Below are 21,623 nucleotides of genomic sequence, written 5' to 3'. Positions count from 1 at the left end.
CCTCTCTCTCTGCCTGCCTCTCTGCCTACTTGTGATCTCTGTCTGTCAAATAAATAAATAAAATTAAAAAAAAAAAAAATATATATATATATATATATATATTCAAGAAGAGAAATTAAAGATATATATATCAATCAAGTAATATACCATGTTATAGAATTGGAAGTCTCATATTGCTGAGATTATGGGGGTAAGTAAATGGAACACATGCTTAACTGCAATCCCAATCAAAATCCCAGGAAGATTATTTTTTGTAGAAATTGATTGGAAAACAAGGGCACCACTGAAATTCAGTGGGAAAGACAGTCTTGTCAATAAGTGGGACTAGAGGGGCGCCTGGGTGGCTCAGTGGGTTAAAACCTCTGCCTTCAGCTCAGGTCATGATCCCAGGGACCTGGGATCAAGCCCCGCATCGGGCTCTCTGCTCGGCAGGGAGCCTGCTTCCGCCTCTCTCTCTGCCTGCCTCTCTGCCTACTTGTGATCTCTGTCTGTCAAATAAATAAATAAAATCTTTAAAAAAAAAAATAAATAAAGACTGTCAAACTAGATTTTTAAACTGATTATGGTGGAATTTGGCAAGCTGATTCTAATATTTGTATGATGGTGCAAAGGGCCAAAGTGGCCAAGACATCCTGAGGAATAAGAAGAACTCAGTGGGAAGATTTGCCATACCATATATCCAGACTGTTATGAGACCATAGTAATTAAAGTAAAATGGTATTGACACAGATAACAGAGAGAAAAATGGAAAAGAATAAAAAGTCCATTCAAATTTAACCCACTCAAACCCGATGACTGGAAATGAGTAAAGAAAAGATTGACTCTTACATAAATTTTACTGGAATCATGGATTTTTACATATTGAAAAAATAAAAACAGATTCCTACTTCACATCACTCAAGAGCAGAGACAGATTGAGGACTTAAATATGAAGACATTTTTATCTTTATGACTTGAGATAGAAAGTATTTCTTAAACAAGAGAGAAAAAAAAGCACAAACTGTAAGAAAAAAAAAAGATACATTTGGCCATATTAACAGTGAGAACTTGGGTTTATCAAAGACACCACAAAGGAAATGAAAAGCCACAAATAAGAAGATGTTTACAAACTGCAGGAATATGAGTTGTACTATAAATGATGCCTGGGTTTCAGTTTCTAAATACTATTGCTCTCTCAAAAGGAGAAGTGAGTTAGGGGAAATCAGAGAGGGAGACGAACCATGAGAGACTGTGGACTCTGAGAAATAAACTGAAGGTTTTGGAGGTTGGGGGGATGGGGTTAGGTGAGCTTGGTGGTGGGTATTAAGGAGGGCACGTATTGCATGGAGCACTGGGTGTGGTGCATAAACAATGAATCTTGGAACACTGAAAAATATTAAATTAAATTACAAAAAAAAAAAACCTCCTTGGAGAAATGGCTGCTTTCTGGACTGAGCTTGAGAAAATACAAGATGACTGTGGAAAGTCCTCTTATACCAGAAAGTAAGAGACCTAGGAGCCAGTGTGTTCATCTGTGAAAGATGGGTATTAGCTGTGACTTCCTCCATAGGGTGTGTGCAGAGGGCGAAATGACATAATGTGAACACAGCACTCAGGGAACAGTTGGTGAGCGCTCACTTCATTTTGTACACATAAATGTCTGTGATACAGGAAACCTTCTTGCAAGAGATGAGGTAGCGGGCGCCTGGGTGGTTCAGTGGGTTAAATCCTCTGCTTTCGGCTCAGGTCATGATCTCAGGGTCCTGCGATTGAGCCCGGGTCAGACTCTCTGCTCAGCAGGGATCCTGCTCCCCCACCTCACCCCTGCCTGCATCTCTGCCTACTTGTGATCTCTGTTTGTCAAATAACTAACTAAATAAAAATCTTTAAAAAAAAAAAAAAGAAAGAAAGAAAGAAATGAGGTAGCATATCCAGCTTTCTATTTTACCACAAATTATTTTTTTTAAACAGGAACTGCTCTGTTATTTTTTGTTTAAACAGGAACTGGTGGCTCGATATGTGTCATTGATTCCTTTCTTGCCTGATACGGTTTCATTTGCCAGCATCTGTGACCTGTGGAGCACCTCCGATGTGAGTAGTTCTTCCTCACAGATTTACAGCTTGTGCTGACTTCATTGAACATGGGCCAAGGGCTTGTGTGATTTTAAATTGAAATGTTCATTAGTCCTTATGAAAATCCATTTGGTCATTTGTTTAGCAGACTGAGCTAAATTCTGAAGTATTTTTTTCTTTCTGGTTCCATTTGACCAAGTTCAGAAATGAAGAAAAAAACATTTCCACAAAGAATAAAAAAATGTTTCAGATGTCTTAATAATACTGATGTATCCTCCCAGTATTATCTTAACAATATCCCAGCTTTATTCACTTAAAAAAATCAAAATTATGCTCCATATTATACATGGAACTCACATATTCCATAATTCATGGGCTTCTTAAGGCACATGATGTCATTATTGATTCGTATGTACTTCCTGGTCACCTACCACATATCAGACATTGTACTAAATTTGAGCTATGAGCGAAATAAACATGGCCTCTGCCCTCATGGGATTTACATTCTGTGTATGTTACATAACATCCACATGGATCTTCGACGAAACAAACACATATATTATCACAGGTAGTCATTCTGCTTCTGGATCTCATGTGGTACTGTGTTTGCATAAAATTAAGCAATATCCTACAACTCCTTTTGAAAGATAGCTCCAAACCAAAGAAGTTTAAGTACACTTTAAATTTTTTTTTGTTCCCTGGGATATTTTGGCAACATAACGTTGACATATTAGAGTAACATTTCCACAACCTCAAGACATCTAAAGAAAATATGCGAAGAACAGAATATTCATGTGCCCTCAAGCCAGATTGGCTTTCCCAATCCCTAGAGATTCCCTCACCTCTCTGTGTTTCCACTTCCTCATCTATATAATGGGAAGAGGAGTACCTCCCTCAAAAGTTTATTCTAGGTTTAAATAAGTTCATGCATGCAACGGGTTTAAAACAATTTGGGAGCGGGTGAATAGGCATAACACAAATGATTGTTAGGGCTGTGAAAATATTCTGTGATACTCTAGTAATGGGTACATGTCACTACACATTTGTTGAAACCCAAAGACTATACAACACCAAGCGTGAGCCTCCTGTAAGCTGTGGATTTCGGGTGATTCTGACGTGTCAGTATAGGTCTCTCAGTTGTAACAGTTCTAACACTACTGTGGGTGGATGCTGATAATGTGTGGGGGCAAGAGTGGATGGGATATCTTTCCTCCAATTATGCTGTGAATCTAAACCTGCTGTAAAAATAGCCTTTAAAAAAGTGTTCAGCACACAGTGAGCTATCATATATAAATTCAAAATGAAAAGTAAAACTTTGACATTTGTCTCCCCCACCCATCGTGTCGATTTTAGAAATCCATGTCATCAGTGTCAGAGAAAATATCATGTTCGTTTGTTTGTTCTAATGAATTAGAACATAAAACCAAAATCTGGAAAAAGCGTTTTTTAAATAGGTCTTCTACTTTAAGGCACTCAGTTTAACAGTGACTTTTTAAAAATCCTGTATGGCAAATCCAGAATGAAGCAGTCAACACAACATCGTTTTTCTCTCTTTCTGTCAGCAATTTCTGGATCTCCTGGCAGGAGACGAAGAAGAGCATGCAGTGTTACTCTGTAATTACTTTCTCTCTCTGGGTAAGAAGGCCTGGCTCATGATGGGCAGTGCGATTCCTGAGGTAAGACCATGCAGGCTCGCTCCAACAGAGGAGTGTAGTTGTCTAAGATGGTTGTGTTGGGTTCCAGATTATGAACAGTACCCATTTGCATAACAGTCCTTTGAGTTGCAAGGAAAGTGGCCCAGAGATTGCACGGTGGGCAGAGAGAACCAGTGGTAAGACATGAAACGGTGGATTCCCTTAGTGATCCAGTGTTACGCTAAGGAATGAAGGGGGGCTGAAGAAGTGTGCCAAGGGCAGAGATCTCTCCTGTCACGCCCACTGCTTCCCCAGGTATCTGGGACTAACCAGCAGCCAAAGGGGAACCCAACAGATAACCACAGGAACAAAGAAAAGAATGTCCGCGGCTATATTTTGATAATACTGTTACTTTTATTGGACTGGAGATAGCAACTATTTGAATGTTTCCCACAGTCCACTGCAAATATCCCTAAATTTGGGGAATGTTAGGGTAATTTGAGGTACAAGTTTAGAAAGTTCACACGAATTAAAGCATCTTATCCAAAAAGAGTGTATCCAAAGGAGGCCACACGTTTCCAGGAATCCTTGGGAATTAGATAGCACCAATTGCCACTGCGCAGGTAATATCACATCAAAAACTAATTCATTATCCATCATTATATTTCAGGGAGCCCAGTACAAGGAAAAGAACACTAGTCTAAGAAGTCACGAAGCCTGGGTTCAAAGCTCTGCCTATTCCTCATGAGCTGTGTGGCTCTAAGCAAGTCAGTTCACAACTCTGAGCTTTATAAGGAAATCAGGATAATAAATCTTGCCCTCCCTTCCCCAGAAGTCTATTGTGAGCATCAAAGGAAATCCATACATGAGCAGTAAATGAATAAATGCTCACTGTAAAAAAAAAAAAAAAGTAATAATTATAATCCAAGAATATACAAGTATTCTGAGTAAAAAGTTAAAGTACTTTGTCAGGTTCTAACCCCCACACCCACTCCCTACCCCAGGTGTATTCACTGCTAACAGTTTGGTGTGTATCTTTTCAAAACATCTACACATTTACATAATTATAAATGTATCTTACTGTATTAGAAACAGAGTTGTATTCAGATATAATCAGCCCTCCAAATACTTAATCAACTATCCCTATTTTGTCTACTATACTAGCAGATGTAAACATTTTGCAAAAATGAACATTTGCTTTTATTTCTTAAGTCCAGTGCAACCTAGAACTTCAAACTAATTTTCATCATTAGCCATGAATTTTAGAAATCAGGGGTCCAACTAAAATAATGAATCATGTGTGCAAACTAATCTTGACCTCAACTATGTAATTAATTGGAAACGTAATGACTGTTTTCCTTCAGGGTCCAACTGCTTATGTGCTAACTCGGGAGCAAAGTCACTATTTAATATGGAATCCCTGCACTGGACATTTTTATGGACAATTTGATACATTCTGTCCCTTAAAAAGTGTGGGCTGTTTAATAGGTCCCGATAATGTAAGTATTACCTTTGGATGACTGTTGCTTTCTTTTTTTTTTAATTGACCTACTGATTTAATAATATTTTATATATCAAAAAATTTATATGAACATTCATATATAACAGCTAAAGAAATGTAGTGTCAAGCACAGTGGCAAGACTGTCCTAAACAATAACTTTTGGTTGAATTAGTCACTTGATCTGCAGAGAAGCACAATGAGGTTAAAAAGATTAAAAAGCTTAGATTCAGAGGACCTGAGTTTATGTCCTGGCTCTGTCCTCATCTCTTCCAAAGTACAGTTTATAAGTATCTAACTCATAGTTTTGAGAACTAAGTGAGGCAAACTTACCATCTAAGAAGACTGGGTTCCTTCCTCCCTCCCCTCTTCCCTCTTTCCTCTCTTCCTTCCATCCTTCCTTCCTTCCTTTTTTCTTTCCCTTCCCCCTTCCTTTCCCTTTTTAAAGAGAGATTCCTAGTGTACACCAGGTGATTGGGGGCAAACTTAATTATGAAGGGTACCATATAATAAGTGGTTAAAAACACAACTCACAGGGTACCTGGGTGGCTCAATGGGTTAAGCCTCTGCCTTCAGCTCAGGTCATGATCCCAGGGTTCTGGGATGGAGCCCCACATTGGGCTCTCTGCTCAGCAGGGAGCCTGCTTCCCCCCCCCCCAACCCCCCCAGTGCCTCTGCCTACTTGTGATCTCTCTCTGTGTAAAAAAAAAAGGTAAAATCTTTAAAAAAAAAAAAAAAAAAAAAAAACACACACACGAGTCACGGGGTCAGACTACCCGAGTTTAAACTTTATCATTTACTAGTTGTGTGAGCTTGGGAAAATTTCTTGTGTCATACAGCTTCAGCTTCTTCACTGGTAAAATGCGTAATGGTAGCAATTACGTTGAAGAGTGTTGTGAGCCATGGATGAGGTGATCAGTGTAGAGCAGCTAACACACAGGAACAACTCTATACTGTTTGTTATGATTATTTTTATCATCATCATCTGTCTTAGTGGTCTGAACTTTACGCACCTGTCAGAAAAATCATTTCAGCATGTATCCCCAATGTGTATTTTTTATTGAAGTACAATTAACACACGTTATATTAGTTTCAGGTGTACAATATGATGATTCAACAATTCTGCAGAGTACTCAGTGTTCATCTCAATAAGTCTGCCTCTTGATCCCCTTTATCTATTTCACCACCCCCTACCCACCTCCCTTCCAGCAAACCCTAGTTTGTTCTCTGTATTAAAGGGTCTGGTGTTTTATCTCTTTTTTGTTTTGTTTCTTAAATTCCACGTATGCGTAAAGTCATGTGGTATTTGTCTTTCTCCGTCTGACTTATTTCACTTAGCGTTACATACTATAGGTCCATCCATGTTGTCACAAACAGCAAGATCTCATTCTATGACTCAGTAATATTCCAGTGTTTGTGTGTGTGTGTGTGTGTGTGTGTGTGTGTGTATACACATATACATATATACATCTTCTTTGTCCATTCATCTATCAGTGGATACTTGGGTTCTTTCTATATCTTGGCTATTGTAAATAGTGTTGCAGTAAACAACAGAGGTGCATATATCTTTTCAAATGAATTGTTTTCATTTTCTTCGGGTAAACACACAGTAGTGGAATCACTGGATCATATGGTAATTCTATTTTTAATTTCTTGAGAAAAAAAAAATACTGTTTTCCATAGGGGTTGCACTTTTTAGTGTTAACCATAGTGGTTACTGGTTTCCATAGTGGAAAATACTGTTTTCCGTAGTTTGAATTCCCACCAACAATACACAAGAGTTCCTTTTTTTCTACATCTTCACCAACACTTATTCTTTCTTGTGTTATTTTAACAATTCTGACAGGTGTGAGGTAATATCTCATTGTAGTTTTGATTTGCACTTCTCTGATGTCTAGTAATGTTGGAAATCTTTTCATATGTCTGTTGGCCATATGTATGTCTTCTATGGAGAAATGTCTGTTCATGTCTTTTTGTCCATTTTTTAATTGGAATACTTAGGGGGTTTGTTATTATTGTTTTGGTATGGAGTTGTATAAGTTCTTTATATATTTGGCATACTAGCCCTTTATCAGATATATCATTTGCAAATACCTTTTCCCATTCAGTATATTGTCCTTTAGTTTTGTTGTGTCCTACGCTGGGCAGAAGCTTCTTATTTTGATGTAGTCCAAGTAGTTTATTTTTGCTTTTGTTTCCCTTGCCTCAGGAGACATATCTAGAAAAATATGGCTACAAGCCAATGTCAGAGTAATTACTGCCAGCACTCTCATCCAGGATTTTTATGGTTTCAGGTTTCATATTTAGGTCTTTAATCCACTTTGAGTTTATTTTTGTGTACAGTGTAAGAAAGTGGGCCAGCGTCATTCTTTTGCATATTTTCCCAAAACCATTTGTTGAAGACACTGTCTTTTTGGTATAGCATATTCTTGCCTCCTTTTTGAAGATTAATTGACTGTATAAGCATGGGTTTATTTCTGAGCTCTCCATTCTGTTCTGTTGATCTATGTGTCTATCTTTGTGTCAGTACCATACTATGATGCTTTGATTACTACAGCTTTGTAGTACATCTTGATATCAGGAATTGAGATATTTCCAATTTTGTTCTTCTTTTTCAAGACTGCTTTGACTATTTGGGGTCTTTTGTTGTTCCATGCAAACTTTAGGATTATTTGTTCTAGTTCTATGAAAAAAAATGCCATTGGTATTTTGATTGGGATTGCATTAGATCTGTAGATTGCTTTGGGTAGCATAGACATTTTTGCTTTGTTTTGTTTTTAATTTTGAGAGATGGTTTTATTTAATTTTATTTTTTCCAGTGTTCCAAGACTCATTGTTTATGCACCACACCTTAGCGTAGACATTTTAACAATATTTGTTCTCCCAATCCATGAGCATGGAATATCTTTCCATTTATTGTGTCATCTTCAACTAGTTTCATCAATGTTTAATAGTTTTCATAGTATAGGTCTTTCACCTACTTGGTTAAGTTTATTCCTAGTTATTTTGTTATTTTTGGCACAAATGTAAATGGGATTGTTTTCTTCATTACTCTTTCTGCTACTTCATTATTAGTATATAGAATTGTAACAGATTTCTATATATTAATTTTGTATCCGACTTCACTGAATTCAATTACCAGTTCTAGGAGTTTTTTGCTGGCATCTTTAGGGTTGTCTTTTTATAATATGTCATCTGCAAATAGTGAAATTTTTACTTCTTCCTTACCAATTTTAATGCCTTTTCTTTAATTGTTTGATTGCCGTGACTAGGATATCCAGTACTATGTTTAATAAAAATGGTTATAGTGAACATCCCTGTCTTGTTTCTGATCTTAGAGGAAAAGATCTGAGTTTTTCACCATTGAATGTGATGTTAGCTGTGGGTTTGTCATATATAGCTTTTATTATGTTGAGTATGTTGCCTCTAAATCTACTTTGTTGAGAGCTTTTTTTTTTTTTTTATCATGGATGGATACTGTACTTTGCCAAATGCTTTTTCTTCATCTGTTGAGAGGATCATATGGTTTTTATCTTTTCTCTTATTAATGTGATGTAGGACATTGATTAACTTGCAAATATTGAACCACCCTTTCCTCCCTGGAGTAAATGCCACTTGGCAATGAATGATTTTTAAAAATATATTGTTGATTTGGTTTGCTGATATTTTGTGGAGGATTTTTGCAATGATGTTCATCAGAGATGTTGACCTACAGGGGTTTTTTTTTGTAGTGTCTTTGTCTGGTTTTGGTGTCAGGATAATGCTGTCCTCATAGAATGAATTTGGAAGCTTTCCTTCCAAATCTATTATTTGGAATAGTTTGAAAAGAATAGGTATTAACTCTTCTTTAAATGTTTGGTAGAATTCACCTGTGAAGCCATCTGGTGCTAAAATTTTGTTAGGAGTTTTTGGTTTTTGTTTTTTGTTTTTTGTTTTTATTTTTTATTTATTTAAAGATTTTATTTATTTATTTGAGAGTTAGAGAGCAAGAGCACAAGGAGGGGGAATGGCAGGCTGAGGGAGAGGGAGAACCAGCTTCCCCATAGAGCAGAGAGCCCGATATGGGAAATGATCCCAGGACTCTGGGATCGTGACCTGAGCCAAAGGCAGAGGCTTTAACCCACTGAGCCATCCAGGCGCCCCATGTTAGGAGTTTTTTTTTAATTACTGATTCAATTTCATTGTTAGTAATTAGTCTGTTCAAAGTTTCTATTTCTTCCAGAGTCAGTTTTAAGTTATATTTAGGAATTTATCCATTTCTTCTACATTGTCCAGTTTGTTGGTATACATAGTTTTTCATAATATTCTCTTAAAATCATTTGTATTTCTGTGATCAGTAATTATTTCTTTCATTTCTGATTTTGAGTCCTTTTTTTTTTTTTTTTTTGCTCTATGGGTCTAGCTAAAGGTTTACAAATTTTTTATCTTTTCAAAGGACCAGTTCTTGGTTACATTGATCTTTTCTGGGTGTGTTGTTTTGTTTTTTTTGTGGTTTTTTTGGTGGGTTTTTTTTGTTTGTTTGTTTTTGTTTTTTATCTCTATTTCATTTTTTCTGCTCTAATCTTATTTCCTTCCTTCTACTGGCTTTGGGATTTTTTGGTTCTTCTCTTTCTAGCTCCTTTAGGAGTAAGGTTAGCTTGTTTATTAAAGAGGTTTCTTGAGGTAGGCCTATCCTGCTGTAAATATCCCTCTTAGAATAGCTCTTACAGCATCACAAAGATTTTGTTTTTTGTTTGTCTTCATGTATTTTTTAAAATTTACTCTTTGATGTCTTGGTTCAACCATTCATTATTTAATAATGTTTTTTAGCCTCCACCTATTTATGTTCTTTCCAAATTTTTTCTTGTGATTGATTTCTAGTTTCATAACCATTGTGGTCAGAAAAGATGCATCATTTGATCTCAGTCTCTTTAATTTATTAAGACTTATTTTGTGACCTAATACATGTTCTATCCTGGAGAAAGTTCCATGTGCACCTAAAATGTTCCTGCTGTTTTTGGATGGAATAGTGTGTTTATATCTATCTGTTAGGTCCATTTGGTTTAACAAGTCATTGAAAGCATTGTTTCCTTGTTGATTTTCTGTCTGGATGATCTATCCATTGATGTAAGTGTTGTGTTAAACTCCCCTACTATTATTGTATTATTGTCTATTTTTTCCTTTATGTCTGTTAGCAGTTGCTTTAAGTATTAAGGTACTCCTATCCTGGGTGCACAGATATTTACAATTGTTATAATTCTCTTTTTGGATTGTCCCTTTTATCATTATGTAGTATTTTTCTTTGTCTCTAGTTACAATCTTTGTTTTAAAGTCTATTTTCTTCAATACAAGTATAGCTACCCCAGTTTCTTTTTGTTTCCACTTGTGTGTGTTTCCATCCCTTCATTTTCAATCTTCATGGACATCAGGAAAAAAACCACTTGAGCATGCATCCACAATATAATATTTTTGTTTATGAATTATACATTTAATTTGTGCATCAATATATTATTATACAGAGAAAAAAACTCTCAAAAAAGGCATTAGAAGATCTAATATTGGGGTACCTGGGTGGCTCAGTGGGTTCATCCTTTGCCTTTGGCTCAGGTCGGTCCTAGGATCAAGCCCTACATCAGGCTCTCTGCTCAGTGGGGAGCCTGCTTCTACCTCACTCTTTGCCTGCCACTCTGCCTACTTGTGATCCTTTCTCTGTCAAATAAATAAGATCTTTAAAAAAAAAAAAAAGATATAATATTTCCTCCTCATATCTCTGGTGAGTGCAACCTACTTTAAAGACCACTAGTCTAGGGGCACCTGGTGGCTCAGCCAGTTTAGCGTCTATTGCTTTCAGCTCGGGTCGTGATCTTGGAGTCATGAGATCAAGCGGTGTGTCAAACCTCAGATTCTCTCCCTCCCTCCCTCTAACCCTCCCCATTCACATGCTCTTATTCTCTCATAAATCTGCCTTTTAGGGTAGTCTACCCTTTACGGTACCTGCTAAAATAAGAGAAAATATATGCCAAGCACCCAACAAAGTACCTGTCTTTCATAGGTCTTCAGCAAATGGCAACTATTATTAATTGCAAGTTTGAATAGCACTGTGGAGTGCCATTCTCATGTTCATTACTTTTTTAATTAAAAGCATTATCATAATCATGAGTGAACTGCTAAGATCCTCCTATGTTTAAAGAACCATGTTAAGGCCATTTGTAATCAAGCAGAGTTAACAGGCATTGAGAAAGCCCTCAAAGAACTCCATTCCCTGTCAAAATTATTATTAGTCCTCAAAACAATTACTGTGTGGTTGACTAGTTACATAATGCCCAGGTTTCGTGAGAAAGACCCCCCTCCTCACTAACAAGAAGCACAACAGTAGCTCATGATGTTGGGCATCCTTCATGGCAGCCGTTCCAAAGCTGCTCTAAGCCTTGGCCTCTCTTGATAGAGGACCTTACGCTCACTAGCTGGTCGGATACTGTGCTCTAAAACCTCCACTGCCCTGTGCTCCACCACACAACTTCTCTGGATTGTCAGCCGTTTTCCTCCTATACTCTTTGCCAAGAAATAAGTATCTCCCCTTTCTACCTATGTTTCTCTTTCCACTCTTACTACAAGACATGTCTCTCTACTCATTATTACAACTTGCCCCTATATTTTTTTTCTTTCTCTATCTATTGATATGCTCAGAAGTCCAACGGTCCTAAAATACAGGCATATCTCATTTTGTTATGCTTCATTATATTCACAGATACTGTGTTTTCTTACAAATTAAACGTCAGTGCCAACTCTGTGCCAGGCAAGTCAGTCGATGCCATTTTCCAACAGCATTTGCTCACTTTGTGTCTTTATGTCTCTGTGTCATGTTTTGGTAATTCTTGCAACATTTCAAACTTTTTCATTATTATTATATTTGTTATGATGATTGTTATCAGTGATGATAATTCACTGAAAGCCCAGATGATGGTTAGCATATTTAGCAACATTTTTTAAATTAAGGTATATATATTGTTTCTGTAGGCATAATGCTATTGTGCACTTATAGGTTATAGTATACTGTAAACATAACTTTTATATGCACTGGAAAACCAAATATTCAGTTGACTTCCTTTATTATGATAGTCACTTTATTGCAGTGGTCAGGAACCAAACCACAATATCTCAGAGGTGTGCTTGTATGCTTCTGCCAATCCAGATACACCCTAAACTACCACTGCTTCTCCTTCCTTTGCTTCAAGAATTCTTCAATTCCTAATTATATCCCCTGCTTCTATCTTCCCAGGAAACTCAGACTTTAACCCTTTTAATAATTTAGTTCCTCTTCCCTGACCATCCTATAGAAATTCAACTCTAAGAAGTACCATTGTTTTGCTAATGAATAAATAAATCCAATGGTTTACTCTCATCTTCATTCTCTTCGCCTTTTCTGTGGTACATGACATCACTAACACGGTCTTCATGAAAACAAACAAACAAACAAACACTTTCCCCCACCTTGGTTTACAGATAAAGAACTGTTTGGTTTTCATTTTCTCTGCAAGAGTTTCTTGGGTTTCTTTCACTGGCACTTCTTCCCACCACTGAAAGTCAAGAGTTGCTGGAGTGGAGGGGGATGGGAGGGATAGGGTGGCTGGGTGATGGACATTGGGGAGGGTACGAGCTATGGTGAGAGCTGTGAATTGCATAAGACTCATAAATCACAGACCTCTACCCATGAAACAAATAAAACATTACATGTTAATAAAAAAATGTTTGGAGACCACTAAAAAAAAAGAATAAAGTAAGCTAAATGAAAAAAAAGTCTATGTTCCTGAAGATTCTATATTTAAACTTCTTGCAGGACCACACCTATTATTATTAACTGTAACTCTATATAGGCTATCCTGGCAGAGAAGTTCTAATCCTGTCACTAGCCCCAGAATCTGTCTTTGGATCCTGAATTTTCAGGATCTCTCTCTGCGAGACACCCAAGGAAGGGCTTTATCAAAATCTCAAACTTGGGAGCACCTGGGTGGCTCAGTCCATTGGGCAGCTGACTCTCAGTTTCGGCTCAGGGTATGATCTCAAGGTCCTCAGTGGGGATGGGGAGTCTGCTCAGATTCTTTCCCTCTAACCCTCTGCCCCTCCCCACTGCTCATGCACAAGTGTGCTCTCTCTCTCTCTCTCTCTCTCTCTCTCTATATATATATATATATATATATACATATATAAATAATAAATCTTTTAAAATAAATCTAAAACTTGGCCATCCAAAACTCAAATAATTTCCCCCTTGTCTCCAAAATCAGTTCCTCCTCCTGGCTTCCTGTTTCTATGATGTCAGTTACCTAGATTCACTCCTCAGAACTGTCTTTGATTTTTCTCTCTCCCTTACTTCCTCCTACCTCAATCATATTAACAGATACCAAATCATACAGATTCTACCTATTGTTTCCCAGGCCATGCCATAATTGTTTCAACCCCAAATTAACTATAAATAACCAACTAAATCTCTCCAACTCAACCAATTATTTGGTACGCTGATAACTGATTAAATCTATGAAATTGTCTTCATCACTCTATGGCTCAAAAAGTATACAGATTTAAGAACAAATTTCTACCTCAGATTTCAAAGTCCTATATAATCGGACCTCAACTTTTTCCAGCACTATTTCCCACTACTTTTCTGTACATTCCCTACCCTACAGTCAAACTGTAGTTCTTAAAGACCTTGCCTTCTTAAAACAATTTGATTTGAATTCCAAGCCTCCCTAACCTCACTGGCTGCCCCTTCTCTGCATCCGTTGCTGCTTTTTCATTATTTCTCCAAATTTGAAAAATCAGATCCTCAAAGTTCAAGTTCAACAAACATCTTTTCGATTTATACCTCCTCCCTAAGAACATATATATACTGAAAATCCCCAAATGTCTATCTCTAGCTCACCTAGTTCCCAGAACTTCAGACTCAAATATCCAATTGCCTACTCATCATCTTCATGTAGATGCCAGACATACAACTCAAACTTAACATGCCCAAACTTGAATTCCCATTTTCCTTTTGCAGTCTTTCTGATCTAGTAAAGGGCAATTCCATCAGTCCAGTTACTTGGGCCAAAATCCTTGCAGTCACTTTGATTCCTTTCTCTCTTTCTCCCACATCCTATTCATCAGCAAATCCTGTGGGCTTCACAGTATATCCAGAATCTGTCCATAGCTCATCAGTTTCACTGTTACTATTTGATCCACACTACTGCAGCTCTTACCTGGATTATTTCAAATAGCCTCCCAACTGGAGACTTCAGTATTTGCCCTTACCACCTTGGGTCTATTCTCAAAACAGCAGAGAGTTTAGTGTGAAAATGAAAGACTATGTCACCCCCTGCTTAAAATATTCCAGTGTCTTCCTAGCTCACTCTAAAATCAAAGTCTTTAAAATAATCCACAAGGCCTTTTATGACCTGACAGCCATCCCACCACCACTCCCCATCCTCCACTGATATCATCTCTTACCTGCTGTAATTTGCTCATTCCTCTGAAACTACCATCTTCCTCACTGATCCTCAACACATCAAGCAGATTTTGCATTTGCTGTCTCCTCTGCATAAATGACCTTTCTCCTTACTGGACAGCTTCATAAATTTCTCTCTCATTTCTTACATTTCTGATCAAATGTCATCTTTCCAGCAAGAATTTCCCTGCACACCCTGAAATTTCACATCTTCCCACGTTTTCTCCACAGCCCTTGTACAGTTAGCTTGCCACCGTAAAGACAGTAAAAACCCATCCCCAAACTAAATGGCCTCAAATAGTTATTCTTATGAATCTCTGGGTCAGCAGGAAGGCTCAGCTTCATATGTGTTTATTCTGGGACTTGGCAGAAGCACAAAAAGGCAAGCAGGAACACACAAAGCCTCTTAAGCTTAGACTCAGAAGTTACACACAAATACTTCTGTCCCATTCTACGACCAAACATCAAGGAGCAGGGAAATCTATTTCACTGCATTTAGTGGGAGGAACTGTAAAGTAACATGGCAGAGTGTAGATACATGAAGGGGTGAAGAATTGAGATCAGTGACACAATCTACTACATCATGTAACATCATCTGAAATCCCGTATATTTATTTATTTGTTCACACTATCTTCTCACGAGCTCCTGCATAAGGGCAGGAACTTTGTTTCATTCATTACTTTATCCCTAGTGACTGAAATTGGGTCCAAACATAGTAGATACTTGAAAATTTGTGGAATGGACAAATTTACCACTAATGCGTACATCGTTTAACACACCTACTATATGCCAGAAGCTATGCTAAATGCTAAAGATACAGTGGTGAATAACAAACATGGCAAATGGCCTCAAGACAACATTGCCAAATCTAGTGAGGAGGCAGGTAGATAGGCAATTAACAACAGTAATAAATTAGCTAACAATTACTGAGCACCTACGATGTACCAGGCATTGTTCTAAGAGGTGAATTAACTAATCTACCTCAGCAACCTTGAGGTGGGTACTATTATCCCAGTTTCATAGAGGAGGAAAATGAGGTACAAAGAAGTTAAATGAACCACCCAAGGGATGCATGGGTGGCTGTCAATTAAGCTTCTGCCTTTGGCTCAGGTCATGGGAGAAAGTCTCACATTGGGCTCCTTGCTCAGCAGGGAGCCTGCTTCTCCCTCTGCCTGCTGCTTCCCCCGCTTGCGTTCCCTTTCTCCTCCCATCCCCCCGACAAATAAGTACATAAAATCTTAAAAAAAAAAAATCATCCAAGATCACACCATTAGTAAATGTTGGAGGCAGAATTCAAATACAAGTGGCCTGATTCCAGAACCAATGTGCTGCATGCCTCAACAAGAAAGGTGCTATTTAGAGACTGCAGAGTGCTCTGGAAGCAAAGACGTAGATACGTAACTCAATTATGAGGCTAGGAAGAACAGAGAAAAGCCACTGAGAAAGGAAAAGCCTTGTCTATCTTCTCCTTAAAAAGTTTTTTCTTATTAGAACTATCTTATTTTGTCAACCTATAATCAGCGGTGAGGTACACCTCAACTTCAGATGTAAAATATGAAAAAGTAGCCAATAACCATTTTATGATGTCTCTGATTGTAAAATGCATGCTGGTTTTACAAATCAAAATGGGCCAAAAAAAAAAAAAAAGTGCATCCTGTCCTCTTGCTGTCTGCTTCCTCTATATATACATGCACATACACGCATCTATATATATATCTGCCACCATATATACTAATGTAGTCTTATCTTTTTTAGATTTGGTTTAATATTCAACGATATGACTCCCCACTACGGATGAATTTTGACGTCACCAAGCCCAAGCTATGGAAATCTTTCTTTTCAAGAAGCCTTCCATATCCTGGCCTCTCTAGCGTTCAGGTATATAATTCTTTTATTAACAATGTAGACAAAGGGGTCGCCTGGGTAGCTCAGTCAGTTAAGTGTCTTTTGATTTCAGCTTGGGTCATGATCCCAGGGTTGTGAGATAGAGCCCTGGGTAGGGTACCACACTAGGTGTGGAGCCTGCTTAATTAAGATTCTCTCTCTCTCCCTCTCCTTCTGACCCCCCCTTCATCCGCACCCCCTCTCTCTTTCCCTCTCTTAAAAAAAAATTAGACAAAGTAAGGAATTTGAAATCATTATATTGGGTAGCCAAATATTTTTTGACCCTTAATTCTATTCCTAGATATTCAGTCAAAAATAATGTTTTTCAAACTTAGTTGAGCCCAACTCACAGTAAGAAATTACCACCATATGGGGGCGCCTGGGTGGCTCAGTTGGTTAGGCGACTGCCTTCGGCTCAGGTCATGGTCCTGGAGTCCTGGGATCGAGTCCCACATCGGACTCCCTGCTCGGCAGGGAGTCTGCTTTTCCCACTGACCTCTCTCCTCTCATGCTCTTGCTCTCTCTCTCAAATAAATAAAATCATTTAAAAAATAAAAAATAAATAAAAATAAATAAATTTTAAAAACCCCAGGGTTCTAAAATAAAATTAAAAAAAAAAGAAAGAAATTACCACCATATCATGAATCAGTATATAAATATTAAGTTTTGATATAATAAGCCTTATGACATAAAGTACCACAAAATATATTCTATTTAATTTCTTAAATGCTGGTCTCAATTCACTAAATTAATAACTAAATTTCATGACATGGAATCAAATCACAGGGCATGATCCAGAGGGTCATAGCCAGTGGTAAGTAATAAGCATGAAAAGATTACTTTTAAGTAGTAAGCATGAAAACTATTTACTAAAACTTGTTAGCTATATATGTGTGTGTGTATGTGTGTGTGTGTATACTGAGTGTGTAATACATACATTTTTTACTGTGATCCAAACCTTTCCAAAAAAAAAAAAAAAGGTTTAAAAGACAGTGCCCTACAGAAATTCTTCCATGTGTACAAGGTGACATATACAAGATTTTCCATAGAAACATTGTTTATGGGCGCCTGGGTGGCTCAGTCAGTTGAGCAGTTGCCTTCGGCACAGGTCATGGTCCAGGGGTCCTGGGATCAAGTCCCACATTGGGCACCCTGCTCCACAGAGTGCCTGCTTCTCCCTCTCCCTCTGCCTGCCATTCTGCCTACTTGTGCTATCTGTCAAATAAATAGATAAAATCTTTTTTAAAAAATTGTTTATAATACCCAAAGAACTGTAATTACAGAAGGGACAAATTATGTAGAGTACATAATGGAATATTTTATAGTAGTTAGACAAATGAATCAACATTAATAAATCTTAGCACTCTAAAGGTGTGGATGTTATTATCTCTAAATATAGTATTAAAGGAAAAAAGAAAAGGTGCAAATTCACAGCATAAAACTATTACATAGACTTGTCAAATCACTACTCTGTACAACTGAAATAACTAATGTAATTTTGTCAACTAAACTTGAATTACAAAGAAAAAAAAAAAAAACTATTACAAAAAGTTTAGAAAACACCCAAACCAAAATAAAACAATGTTTGAGGGGACATAAATCTGCAACTAAATCATAAATACATTTTATTAACTTGCCTATCTCCACCAACTATGATATAAACACTGGGAGGGCAGGAATTTTTATTCATGGATATATTCCTATCACCTGTAAAAGTGCCTGGCACACAGTAGATACATGTTGAAAGTGCTAAAAAATAAATTTAGGTCATAGCTACTTCTGTGATGAAAAAGGAAAGAGAAGAAATTAAGAACTACACAGCAGTATAATTTATTTGTGGTATTGTACTTATGGTGGGTCATGGGTACACTGGTATCCGTAATACTATCCTCTGTATCTGAAGGAATGTCTCAGATTTCATAAATTTTTTAAAAGATTTAGAAAAGAATGGATAGCTATTCAAATTAAGTGTAAGTGATTTCTAGAATTTCTGAACTATTTTCTCTTTTATAGCCAGAAGAACTAATTTACCAGCGCACAGACAAAGCGGCCGCAGCTGAGCTACAAGACAGGTCATATGATACCCATAAATCCACATCCCACAAATCTGTCACTGGGAGCATAATACCAAACTAAGCAATTCTCAGCCTGGATCAATAATTTGAGCAATTAAATTTAATTCATGTTCACAGACAGATACCAAATACAGATGTGATCTCTAAATCCCATAGCTCAAAGGGATGTCTTCGTATCAGCGTGGTGTGGAGCAAACACAAGTGACCTCCAGCAATGACAATAGTTCTCCCAAAACTTTGCCTCAAATGAGAGCTCAGCATCATATTATGGGTCTTGTTCAGACTTATCATAATCCTCACCTTAATTAAACATGCCTCTTTTGTCCAGTTAGTGGCTTACTGAGCCTCAACTAGTTTATAAACCTAACACATGGAGAAAGCTGGTAAGAGTCCCTGTAATTCTTAACACCCTATAAAATGAAACTTTACTCTTCCGGTTTTGCAAACATGGAAACCAAGGTTCAAAGGGCTCAACGTACTTGCTCAGTGTCAGAGGAGGCTTCTGAGCCCAGTCAGATCTTTCTGATTTCAAAGTCTGTGTGCCCTTTCTAGTGTATCAAGCTGTGTTAAAGAGCAGCATGTCAAATACTCAAGAATAAATGTGACCCTTTCTAAGGTATTATTACTAAAAGACTCCAATTTATTCTCAATTTCAAGTTTTAAATAAAGCCTTACTGGAGATCCCTACCTAGACAACTAATTCCCCCAAAAGTTTTTGTTTCTTCTGATAGGTTCAGGATACTACTAGACCCACATTATTTATTTATCCAATACTGATGAAGCGCATGGCAATTCAACCATACTCTTGCTCAGATCATCTTGAAAACCAGAACAAAAATATGTGTAACGTGCCAAATGAGAAGAGGATCCTATAGCTATTAAGCAGTGGGGAACTAGCTGGGTCCCCTAAACCTGTGCATTTGGTTAGGGATACCCAAGAGGCCTTAGAATTGGTAGGGTTTCAACTAAACCCAAGTTTCCCCTGCCATTTTCTTTTTTTCCCCCCCTATTTTTAAGTCATCATCTTGCCTCATACTGAGGACAGTATCCCCCTCATAGTCACAGTTAGGATTAAATAAAAATGAATAGAAATCATTTTACGTAGTACCTGCTAAATGAAAGCTCAGTAAACGTTAGCTATTTTCCTTTATTCTGTTTGCAACTTAATTTTCGATATCCTGCTTTGTAGTTAATATGATAGGTATTGGATCTATAGGATGTAAAGCTTAGTAATGATGGATATCCTAAGAACAGTCTTAAGGAAATTCAGGAAAATAATCCTCATAAACAGAAGTCACAGCACACGGTAAAGAATCAATACACAGCGTTAAGACCTACAAATATTTAAGGCTTTCAGGGTGCCTGGGTGGCTCAGTCGTTAAGCATCCACCTTTGGCTCACATCATGATCCCAGGTCCTGGAATCAAGCCCCACATCAGGCTCCCTGCTGGCGGAAGCCTACTTCTCCCTCTCCCACTCCCCCTGCTCATGTTCCCTCTCTCATTGTCTCTGTCAAATAAATAAAAATCTTTAGAAAAAAAAATATATTTAAGGCTTTCAACATGAACTATGCCTAGTGAATGACAACTCCGCCTGAATCCCCACTGCATATGAACTGTATCTTTGTTTACAAAAGCCACAGCTGGGGGGCTTTGGGGGCTCAGTGGGTTGAGGCCTCTGCCTTCGGCTTGGGTCGTGATCCCGTGGTCTTGGGATGGAGCCCTGTGTTGGGCTCTCTGCTCAGTGGGGAGCCTGCTTCCTCCCCTCTCTGCCTGCTTATGATCTCTGTCTGTGAAATAAAGTCTTTAAAAAAAAAAAAAAAAGCCACAGCTGCAAAAAATAGAGCTTCTTTTTTATAAACAGGATTGAAAAAATACTAAAAGAAAAAATCATGGACTGGAGGCCACGCCATCTGACTAGATGGAACAGGTACTGTACCTCTGCTCTACGGCACTTCTTGCCAGTGTTAGAAAGAAGTCGAGGAGAAGATGTAGAAGATGACCACAGAGCAGAGCTGCTCAAACAGCTGGGAGACTACCGGGTAAGTACCAGTGGCTCTAAACTGAGCCTGTGGATTTCATTTCAAATTGAAAATTGCATGGTAATGGATTTTTAGAAACAGTAACAACTTCTCTCTCCATAGTACATAGATGAAGCCGCCTAGAGTAAAAGACATAATTCAAAGTTTATCTCAGTAATTAAGCTATTAAACAACAAAATGCCTCTATAAACTGAAAATGCTCTTAGACTATGGAATGAAAAGTATCTTTAATATAATGCATTGCAAGAGTATTAAATAAAATTAAAACATCTGGCTAAATCATATTAGACTCAACTGTGCATAAAGGTAAAACAAACACCACTCTTGATCAGTTTTAAGGAGATGATTTTATACTAATTGCTTTTCAATGCTAAGAAAAATTCTCATTAGGTATGTCCTCACCACTGTCTGTCAGCAGTGCTGTGTGGATAATAAAACCTAGAAAGCAGTCTTAAGTCTTGTTGGCTAAACAGCATGAAGTCAAGTTGGACATTTAATTCTGTTTACTAAAACGAGGTTTTCAGGGGTGCCTGGGTGGCTCAGTCAGTTGAGTCTGACTCTTGGTTACAGCTCAGGTCTTGATTGCCCAGTCCTGAGATCGACGCCCCCACCCCACCCCAAGTTGGGTTCTGCGCCTAGTAGGGAGTCTGTTTGGAGATTCTCTCCCTTTGCCCATCTTCCACTTGATCTCTCTCTAAAATAAATGAATAAATCTTAAGACAACAACAACTAGGTTTTCAGCTAGGATGTCTTCAAGTAGAAATTCAAACAGGTTTGAGCAATAAAAAGAATTTATTGGTTTATTTAAGTAAAAGTCAGAGGTGAGTAGCTGTCAGAGCTGTCATTCTTCTGTAAGTCTTCCAACTTGTCCTCCTCTGTGTGATGGCACCGTCCTCATGCTCACTTTTTTCATGGAACCAAACGGCTGGAAGAGCTTCAGGCAGGACTCACATCTGCACACAAACTGTCCAAAG

General features: G+C 37.8%; 1 protein-coding gene across 1 annotated transcript in view; it reads left to right on the top strand.

The window, feature by feature from the left end:
- Positions 1-21,623, top strand: part of LOC111149044 (coiled-coil and C2 domain containing 2A) — a 131,415-nt gene that overhangs the window by 108,730 nt on the left and 1,062 nt on the right. Inside the window, exons 30-35 of the mRNA XM_022505936.1 lie at positions 1,981-2,070; positions 3,615-3,728; positions 5,051-5,185; positions 16,405-16,527; positions 18,547-18,605; positions 20,472-20,649. Of these exons, the coding sequence (XP_022361644.1) occupies positions 1,981-2,070; positions 3,615-3,728; positions 5,051-5,185; positions 16,405-16,527; positions 18,547-18,605; positions 20,472-20,649 (699 nt within the window). The remainder of the gene's footprint in view (positions 1-1,980; positions 2,071-3,614; positions 3,729-5,050; positions 5,186-16,404; positions 16,528-18,546; positions 18,606-20,471; positions 20,650-21,623) is intronic.

Source organism: Enhydra lutris, unplaced genomic scaffold (genome assembly GCF_002288905.1).
Source record: "Enhydra lutris kenyoni isolate GAN:26980312 unplaced genomic scaffold, ASM228890v2 scaffoldscaffold21, whole genome shotgun sequence".
Classification (NCBI taxonomy): domain Eukaryota; kingdom Metazoa; phylum Chordata; class Mammalia; order Carnivora; family Mustelidae; genus Enhydra; species Enhydra lutris.
Note: the sequence above shows the minus strand (reverse complement) of the source record. Positions and strands in the feature narration are given on the sequence as shown.